The sequence below is a fragment of the Zonotrichia leucophrys genome, chromosome 2, assembly GCF_028769735.1.
Source record: "Zonotrichia leucophrys gambelii isolate GWCS_2022_RI chromosome 2, RI_Zleu_2.0, whole genome shotgun sequence".
Lineage (NCBI taxonomy): Eukaryota > Metazoa > Chordata > Aves > Passeriformes > Passerellidae > Zonotrichia > Zonotrichia leucophrys.
The window spans coordinates 91,120,385-91,130,925 of record NC_088171.1 but is presented as its reverse complement, the minus strand read 5'-3'; the positions used below and the strand labels follow the sequence as shown (position 1 = coordinate 91,130,925).

At 40.5% G+C, this 10,541-nt stretch overlaps 1 protein-coding gene across 1 annotated transcript in view; it reads right to left on the bottom strand.

Annotated features, from left to right (window-relative positions):
- Nucleotides 1-289: 289 nt before the first annotated feature.
- Nucleotides 290-10,541, bottom strand: part of GALNT12 (polypeptide N-acetylgalactosaminyltransferase 12) — a 47,117-nt gene continuing 36,865 nt past the window's right edge. The window contains exons 9-10 of the mRNA XM_064703458.1: nucleotides 4,286-4,441; nucleotides 290-1,807 (exon numbers count right to left, since the gene is read on the bottom strand). Of these exons, the coding sequence (XP_064559528.1) occupies nucleotides 1,670-1,807; nucleotides 4,286-4,441 (294 nt within the window). The 3' untranslated portion in view covers nucleotides 290-1,669. The remainder of the gene's footprint in view (nucleotides 1,808-4,285; nucleotides 4,442-10,541) is intronic.

Here is a 10,541-nt window from a genome sequence, read left to right as displayed (position 1 = left end):
ATCAGCAAAATGATGAAATGAAAACCACTGACCACAAGAAAAAAAAAATAGTGGATAAGACATTTCCCACTCTACTGAATCACAAAATATTTTATTAATTCTAACATCAGTTTCATCAGTCTAGCCCACAGAGACAAAATTTCAAAGGTGCTCACAAAAACCTTCTATCTACATGGGTAAGAAAGACCTTGGAAGAACATGTACACATGTATCTCCTAAAAGCAGAAACCCTCCCCCCACACCCAATCATATAAATAGGTATGCCAAAATGGCATGAGCTTATGCAGATTCAAAGGAAAGGCTGTACATTTTTTATAGAAAACATGAACAAAAGCAAAGAACAAAACACATACCAAACTAATCAAAACAGATGCTCAGAGTTCTGGGGGGAAAAAGGTTGACATTTTTTCATCCTTCTACACATAAGCATTCCTTCATCTGACAGGGAAAGAAACTCCTCTTATGAGCTGAAACCCTTCTAATCAACATGGTAATGCTGATGGTCGATGGCCAGACACGTTGCTACACATTCCTTGTCTGACTGGGCAAGGCAGATCCCACACACCAGGGCACAAACCATCCTGGACTGCTGCAGATACACCCCCTGTTTTCAGCAGGACCACATGCAGGGTCAACTCATCTAAAAGGAGCTCCCAGACAAAATGCAAGTTACACCTCAAAGACAATAATTTTTGTATTAATATTAGCTGAATTTCACAGAAATCAGTTGTAAAACTGTTTTAAAAATATTTTTTCCACGAATCATTTAAACTCTTAAATGTTAAGACTCATTTTCTCTAACTGTAATTTTCAAATTTTTACAAAATAATTGTCGATATTATTATTTTGAAAGTTTTATGCACATTGAAAATCCACATAACGTTAAAGTTGGTTGTGGATTCTAGGACGCAGCCACATAGCTGGGCCCATATGAATCAAAACAGGTTTTCCCAAAGCATCACCTTTAAATATTGTTGCCTTCTGCCTTTAAGAAAGATGAGAAAATCCCCATTTTACTCCCAAACCATCTTAAGCATGATTAGAAACTTTTCAAGTGCCATGAACATCTAAAATTGTCAGATCAGTTAAGGTATGGTATTGTCAAGCATGTGCAATTTGTATGCAACTAGATTGTTATTTGTGCAAAACCATGCAGTCATACTCTGCCTTTATGTGTAAATCCACACTGTCTTCAGTATGGGCTTTCTGGTAGTGACTTAGGGCAGAATATGGCCTACATTTACCTTCTTGGTATTTAAAAGACAAGAACAATTATTAACTACTATCTGTAAAAAATCCAACTTGAGAATGTTTTAGTAGAAAAATAAACATTTTAAGTTATTGGCAGATTAACATTAGTGCAATTTCTGTGACTGCCTTACTTCCACACAGCAGATTAAAAAAATGTCACATGTAAAGAACCTAAGACACTTCAGAAGCAGTTATGTAGCTGCCAAATAAAAAGGAGCAGATTCTGTGGCACTTTATGAAGCTCTCAGTACTTAGTGCCTTCTAAAGCTCCAGGAAACGAGATCCAAGGCTTGTCAACTAATTACAGTTCTTTCCATACAAAAATATATCACTTATGAGCTTTTCAAAAGGCTGACTAACTGCTGACTAGAAAGAGCACATTATTTTGTATTCAGCTATATCCTAGACAACATCTGGATCAACTTCTTTCTTTGAAGAACCATTTTTGATAGTCCGAGTTGGTGCAAGGTCGTAGCAATGGTGCTGGGTTCCCATTGTAAGCGTTTGCCTCGGCTTGTAAGCACCTCTGGGTTTGTGGGTGAAACAAGGTACCATCCTACAAAAGACAGAAAAAAAGTTAGCTTTTCAGGTCTCAAAAATTGCAGACATACCACTGTATTTTGAAATAACAGAAATCATTTGCAACAAATGAATATCCCACATATTCTTCGGTGGCGGCCATTTTGTGGCATGCCTTGGGATTGTGCAAGGAATGGATTTTGGGCAGTAAAGCAACCTTGAACATTTTTGGGTTCAGCAACTGGGAAAAAGGGATTGGAAGGAGGGATTGTGAGAAGGAGAAGCTTCTTTCTTCCAATGGGGTTGTGCAGTAAAGCCTAACTTGAGGATGTCTGAAACTTTATCCAAATATTCTGCTTTTAAACTTACATAACCTGACATCAGCATTGCTTTAGAGTGACTCATGAAGTGGCATCTCAGCCTGTAAAGGATGTGCTAACATTTGCTTTCATTGCCTTTTGTAACTGGACCACAATATGGCAGAAAAGAACTAAGCCAAGCACAAGCATTACCCCCAAATGTATCAATTTACTGCACATCTTGTGAGTAAAAGGTAAATATTGCTCATTAAGCATAAATGTTGGAAATATTTTAGCAAGAAATTTTCCTGTCTCTTCATAGGGTATATTTTTGATGGAAAAAGTAAAAGTATCTAAGTATGCCCCTTTTCTGCAGATGTGTATGGAGTTCACTTGCTTTGCTGAAAGGAAAGCTGCCTCAGAAGTGTAAGGTCTGACAGGCCTCCACAGTCAAATTCCCTAAAGAACACATTTTGAGACCTCAGGCCCTTTTTTTTACATTTATCTCTAGATCAAGTCTCTCCTTCCAATCCAGGAGTGCTGTCAGCTAGGACAGCGAGCCGCAAAAGGGCAGGGTAGCAGCTGTGGAGGACTGCCCTGCTCTGAGGCCATCCCCTTGGCCTGGGTGCAGCAATTCCCAAGGCCCCTGGCAGCTTTGAAAGAAAAATGCCAATGCCTTGTTTCTGTCCATAGCCTTGACTCCTGTGGAAGTCTGCTCCTTCCCCCATCAGGAATGTTGCACTTAACTGCATCCTGAGCTGCAGCTCTTGATGCCCAGCAGCATGCGCTTGCTCACAGACTTGCTGACAGATTCAGCTGCAGAATTACTTTCTTGCTTCCATCACAATAATTCAAGTTTTAGAGCGGATTAATCAGTATCCATCTCACTCATTTTGGACTCAGTGTCCGCAAGAACTCAATTCTTGCCAAGCTGCTGGGAAGGCTGTTCAAGTCTTTGATTATGCTCCATCCATAAGGACAGCTGCCTGACAGTACTATGCACAAAGCAAAAGAAATGTGGTGCTGACACCTCACCCATCACTCGCCTTGAAAGGTGGAGACTGGTGCTTTTGATTTAGTGCAGCAGCAGAAAAGGAACTGGAGCAGAGCAGTACGTTCAAATCACACACACACACAAAGTGATCATGAGAAAGAACATTTAAAGTAATTTCTAAAGTCTCAGATGATGAAATTATGGTAACAGTGGAAACAGATACATTCCATAATTTTTTTCAATTTTTTCATTTTTTCAATTTGAAAAGTTCAGTTCTCTTGATTACTTCTTGAAGTGACTGAAGATCCTTCAATATACACCATCTTAGGGATTCATGCAATATGACTGAGCAATTTTGTTAAAAGATGACATTAAAAATGAAATATAATTTATAAAGTCAACCTTTTAAACATTTTTATTTAGTAATATCACTATGAGCTTCAGTCTGGACTAGATTTAGGGAACAGACAGTAACTTCCATCTTATTTTTTTAGAGTTTACCCTGCTACCTATCACTGCTGGTAGTATCGAAGTGTGACATTTGTCAGCCATGGAGCCTGTAGGGATTCGATGCATTATGCAGACACATTATGTAAATATACCATTTTGATATATTATGTGACCTTTTCCATTAGCCAAATAACAACACTCCAGAACCTGACCAAGGCCATCATTTTTCACCCAGCTTATTTTCTCTCAGGCATCCAGGGGCTTCTTTACGGATTCAAAACTACTAAACACAAACTTTTCTAATATCATGTAGAGGAAGCTGCTTAAAAGCAGGAAAGAGTGCAAAGTAATGGTGATGTGTGAAGTATTGGGGATAAATGAGAATATAAATATTGGGAAATAAGTCAATTAAAAGAGAGAAGTAGACCAGCCATATGACTGGCTGGGACAGGGTTATATTGAAGCACCTCAATCTCAGGAGAAAACAGCAGGGGCGACATGCAAGAGAGAATGTTCCCAACCTCCTTGATGCTAACAAGGGTGCTTTCCTTCCTATAATCTTCCTGTTCTTTATGACTGGAATGCTCTTTGCTCACTACCCCGTTTCTGTGTTCAGATGTTAAAAGCCAAGATAGCCTATTTCTCCCAGAGACCTGCGCCAGTGTTGTAGCACCATGTGTATGCAGTAAGATAAAAATCTGAAAAATTCAACAATTCTCCTTCCACCCACTCGCAAAAAAGACCAAACCCGAACCCAAGCAGGCACACTTACCTCTCTGAAAATAAACTTCTGGTTTTCAGGAACACTGTGGGCATTTTCTTGACACAAGTACATCGTCAGGTAGTCAGTTCCTGAATCAACGGCTGCGCAGACTTCCGGCTGCCGTGTGTTGTAACGTATTTCATTGTGGGATGTGTACTCGAAAAACTACAAACCCAAGGGAAGAAACAAAGGACAGCAGTCATTTCACATGCACACAGAGAGTGTTTAGAAAGAAGCATATACTAAGAGACTATAATTAGGTTCACGAATAAAAGTTGCTGCTGTGAAGGGAAATTTTGTCAGAAACATTCAAGAGTCCTTAACTTCTACTGCTTACTATTTTACAGAAAATCAATCTCATCACAGCACTGCTTTATTCTTGTAGCACTTAAGTGTCCTGGAAAACAGGCATTCCAGTATTAAAGAATTTCCAAAATTCGACTGCAATATTTAACTTTCACATTCTAGGCCCCCCTTAAAAATTGGATAGAAAACAGTTTCTGGCCTGACATTATGCCTTCTTAATTCAGTCATCACAAAGTAATATCACTTTTAAATAAGGAGTTGCTCACTGCATTGTTCAAATGCAGTTTGGTCCAGGTTCATTTCCAGTTATAATGGCCATTTTCACCACTAGGGATGCATGGTGATGAGCATTTTGTTCTATAAAGTTTTAAGATATTATTTGAAGCAAAACAGGTACAGCTGCTTTTAAACATGAAAAAACTTCCTTAAAGACAATTTACTGTCTTGTTGCACGATATTCTACAGAAATGCTATGAACATGCTCTGAAACTCCTGGCTTCTGTAGCAGTTATGGTTGAAGACTTCTTTAAAATTGTATACTTATCATGAATATTTGCCAACTTTTGGACTTCATTAAAGAGTGGCAGATTTGGACAGCTGTTTTTATTTAGCAAGCTTATAAAAAATTTAGATGACTATAGTGCACGGATGTGTGTTTAGATCTGATTTACATTACACTCAATAAAGTACAGGAGAGTTGTATAAACATCAGAAAATTGCTTATTACCTATAGTACAGCTGCATTAGCAGAGACCAATAAAAGGATGAGGGAGAGAAGGAATCCTCTTTTGTTTTGTTTCCCCTCTGGAGACTGTAAGGCTTTGTGAAGGGGGCTGTACTAATTCAGAAATGTTCATACTTGAACTTACCACAAAAACATCCTTAACAACCACCAGGGCTAATAACCTTGATGAGGAGTTGGAAGTGGAGTTTCAGTATAAACAGGACTGTGCTATTACAAAATCTTCAGCCATCCGTTTCCAAGTGTAAGAGCTCTGATCTGGACTACACTGATAATAGTTGTTTCATGAAATCTGCCCCTCCTATTATCACAATCAGGAATTTCTCTGTCAAGGTGGCCGTCACACCCATACACTGACCAATGCTGCCCACTGCATCACCCTGTGGAGTCTCATGGGGGTTTTTTCCCAGCCATGATGCAAGTGACTGACCCCTGCCCTCCCCCCCGCCCCCCAGAATTCACCTATTTGCCACCATTCATTTGTGGTAAGCCACAAAGGGAAATGAGTGTTTTTGAGAAAGCCACATCAGGTTTGAAGTCTCCCTGCTGACATAAGGCCTCAGAGACCATGATTTTCCCTTGAAACCTATTGCTAAGATCTGTTCCTACAATGTAGGTTGCACTACTTTTACATTTGCCATATGCAAAAAACAAAAAATCTCATCAACAACAAAAGTAAATTGTGTGAATATTGGTCCTGTTTTTATTATTTACCCTAACAGGCAGCAGCTACTCCCTGGCCTTTAGGCTTTATTCCCAGGTTCGGTATCTGACTGACAACATGGAAAACCCGCTACTTTGGGCACCACAGTGAGCTACAGAGACATACATTTTAATCCTATGGCTTGTGAATAAAGAAAAAGCCTCAGTTCTGCTCAGTTGTGTGTGGATGGACACTTTTTACAGCTGCCACTTTCACAAAGCCATATTTAGAGCCTTGCTCGTTAGGGGATGTATTAGATATAATAACTCTTTAGCAATTTGTATAAGTGAAAGCTTGCAAGCTGCTGACTGTACCAGATGTGCCAAGAATAAATGGAGCAGCTTCTAGATCAGAGCACTTCTTACTACTGATATCTTTCCTGAATGGTCTCTCAAGGACTTGCACCAGATTCCAAAGAAGAGCAAGTAAAATGGTTAATTTCTGGATAGCTTCAAGGAATGGGGTTATAGTACTAACAACCAAGCACTCCTGCCTTGTTGCCCAATGAACATAATCAGTTTATTACCCTACACTTCAAACTGAATAAATACTTCAGGCTTTGGGCTTTTCCAAGCTCTAGTAATACAGGAAATAAATATCTTCCTCCTCAAAAGGTAAAGCATTTTTTAGTTCTCTTTTCTTGCATTCTGTTAGCAGAAAGGAAGCATTTTCAAACTGATCCATGGCACAGTAACTAGTAGCCTTACTGCATTTCTTTCCTTCTGAGAATCAGTAGATTCCCTTAAGTGCTAATGGCAAACTTGATGAGGACTTTTACCCGGTGTCTCTGGCTTCTGGACAATCTACAGGATATGTCTCAGCTGCATCAGTGTCTCTCTGGTACTGGGGCCAGCAGCAGATTTTGGCTACCTCACTGGACCCTGAAACACACTCTCATCCTTCTCTGTGCCTGGCTATTGTTGTTTTGTATGCACTTGATGGGTAGAACCAGTAGAGAGGTTACCAGGTCTGATACTCTTTTTTTGCTGAAAACCCAAGGGCTTTCTAACTTCTTTGTTTCCCTCTCACTGTTATGTCAAATGTATCAGCTCTAAATGGGAATTCTGGGAAGAACACTGTCAGTCAGTGTGTTCCCATCCTCTTATCACATCAGGCTGATTTCTTGCCATCACACATTGCTGCCTCTGTACTGCTTCCCAGCCATACCCAGAAGGGCAAAGGGCTTCACTGGTGTTGAGTTTCAAAGCCTTTGATTCTCCTCTGTGGGGCAGATACTCCCACAAAACATAAGCAGCCTGAGGTACAAGCAATCAGTGCCCAGTGTTTTGTGTATTTCCTTCCTTTCTTATGGATACACTCAGCTTTTAATACTGCAGTGTTATCCTCCCTTTCTTGTGATAAGGATAATGCTAATTTAAAAAAAAACCCCTCCAGTTAGTTTTCTTACACTCACACAAAAGAAGTAAAAGAAACCTTCTCAATTCGACCATGGATTCAAGAAGGAACAGAAACAAACTACCAGAAATTTTAGTTTTCTGAGAGTGATTTTATTCACTGAGATGTAAAAGAGGAACAGGTGCTGGACCTTATAAATAACCAAGAGCACAGTGCTCTCTCCTCTCAGCACAGTGCACACAGATATTCAGAGGTCACCAAGTAGAGACTTGTTGCCAGTGAAAAGAGTTTTGAAGTTGTCCCCTACATAAACAGCCACCTGCCTGTGGTGTGGGACAGGGAACAGGAGCAAAGTTTGGAATAAGGGCTTGCTGCTAAAACTCTATATAGATAAAGAGTGGAGTGATGAGAACAAACTCACAGAAAAAAGGCAGGAAGAGTCTGGGATTAGGATGGTGGATTCCCTTCCAGGGAGCCAAAGAGAAATTAAGGGCTGCCTGCTGTCAGTAAACATCTCTGAGATTCCATTGTTAAAACTAGAGGATGACCAAACCTTGCCACAATCATTTCATAAGCAGACAGCAATGGACATAAATGTGGAAGACTTGACTGTTTTGATTCTGACAGTGTCACCTGCCAAAGGATTCACACCACAAGGAACAGCCTGCTACCTTTTCAGATTGTCAAGAAGGTGGTGGGGTGGGAAAGAAATGGAGAGAAATGTCCTGCTGGTAGGTTTCACAGCTATTTGTGAGCCAGAAAAGGGAGCTGCAAGTCCAGCAACCCCAACTTCATTTCCCACCTCATTTGTGTTTCTACATCTTGTCTTATTTTAGTCTTCCTCTGTTCTCCCACACACAACTCTTCCTGCTGTCCACTTGTTCTCTTGCAACTACCTATCCCCCCTACTCATGTCCCCTTTTGCCAGCTGGTATCTCAGCTCCCACATTCAGTCACCATGCCCCTTTCCACTAAAATGTTCTCCAATGGTTCTGCTTGGTCCACTCCCTGTCCTACTCTTCCCTGTGTCACACATGCCCTGCTCATCACCAGCTGTTCAACCTCTGTCACAAACTACTACTGCCTTTGTCACCTTGGCCCTTTCTGCCTGGCTCCTGCCAGCCCTCCCGTGCCTTTTGGCCCATTTTGCTAATCTTGTTTTACCCACTTCCTGTGTTTGGCCTTCCCTCCTCAGACTCTGCAGTTCTCTCGAGTCATCTCATATTTTCCTTTATTGGTTTACATGGCAGTCAGGTGCTTTCTCCACTTCTCCATCCTCCTCCTGCCCGGGTGCCAGCAGAGGGAGCGGTTTGCACAGTTCCCAGAGTGTCCCTGCTCCCAGCCCGATGCCTGACACAACAGGTACATGGATGCACCACCAGCAGAGATGGAAGAGCATTAATAGCCAGTGATGTGATATCTTGCAGTAAATTCAGTTAATCTCTTAGGTTAATCTCCTAGTGCCAGCTAAACAAAGGATAACTGTTCTCTTTTACTTTCACCTTTTATCTTATTTCTTTATTCTTTCTTGGGGAAAGAAATAAAATTTAAGCTAACTCTTTTTGCTCAGAGAAATGCAAAAAAAAAAAAAATGCAACCCCTCTCCTCTCTGTAATCTGCAATACAAGGAAAAATATATCTATAAATACCTTTGGCATGTTAGCATGTAATCCTCTACATTAAATGCTTCTTAATCTACAAAAGCTATCAAGTAATTTATAAAAAGTGACTTGACTGGGTTATCTGATTATTAACTTCTCTATAGAGACCTATAGAAGTATTCTTAACTTCTGCAAGAATTTGAACTGAGGGAGTAAACAGGGTGAGGTGGGGCTTAGCATAATTGGCATGCATCTGTCAGTACTGAGATCCTTTGGCTTTTATGGTACAAGATTCTCCCCCTGCCTTCCCCTGCACCTCGGCCTTAAGGACAGAAATATTATGAAACCTAAGACATAAACCAGACATGAGCTAATAAATAATACTAAATAATAGTTATAATACTTTAGGCAATAAACTTGCTATCAGCAGCAAATCTATTTCCTCTTAAGATCTGAGGTACATAGCTTTTTCTTTCCCCTTTCTTATGTAAAGTGCAATTCACATTAGAAGCCTTCTCCCCAATACAGATTTGTTCTACACTCCTTGAGCTTTTATGTTTGTTTTTTTAAGCAGAATTCAGAACGATAGCAGATACTCTGCTTAACAGTCACATCTCTGGTTTTTTTCCAAACTTTGTTTTCCCTTTTTTCCTTTTTCCAAACAATCCTAACTGAATGTTTGGATTAATTTCACTAAAAAAGGACCTAAACAATCAAGCCACCCAAGCTGTCACAGGGTTATGTACAAGAGGTCTCACAAGACCTTTGGTACTCAGCACTGATGAGACCATATCTCAAGTACTGTGTTTACTCTAATCGGGATTAGAAGCCAAAAATCAAGATAGGCAAGTACATGACCCACATCAAATATCAAACTTCAATTCTGGAAGATGGTCACTCAAAACTATGCAAAAACAGCCATTCTAGCCATTCACACAGTGCCCCACAACACTTTTACCATGGCATTATGCAGAGAGGCTTATAGGTATCAAAAGTAACAACTGCTGCACACAGGTTCAATCAACATGGAGAAAGAAAACAGCATTTTCATCTACAGAAGTTAAAAACAAGACAGCAAGAATGACAGCATTAAAGAGAGCCCCTGCTCTCCTGGACTGTGGAGCCCAAGGAGGGAGGACATTTCTGTAGAAGGACAGGAGAAGATGTGGCCAAAAACCTCCTGGGTAGTTAGACAAGCACCACGAGGAAGAGACATGATGCCAGACCCAGGTGGAACTAGGTGAGGTTTCCAATGTCATTAAGGGCTTTAGAGGCATGGACAGAGAGAAGCTCAGAGGGGTTTTGGAGTTGAGTGAACACTGGCCTGTGAGCACTATAGCTGCAGTGATGTGCCATTAACCCCTGCTAATGAGCTCTGTGGAAAGGCATAATAAAGGTGTGCATGAGTTCCCTGGGCTGGGCAGACACATCCTCAGAATGAAGAAAATCTGACCTGAAGATACATCAAAATAAAAAACATTTAGTGCAAGAATCAAAACTCAAACTAAGATCACCTTACTGCGGCAACACATTCTCTCAGCCCTACTGCAATGACTT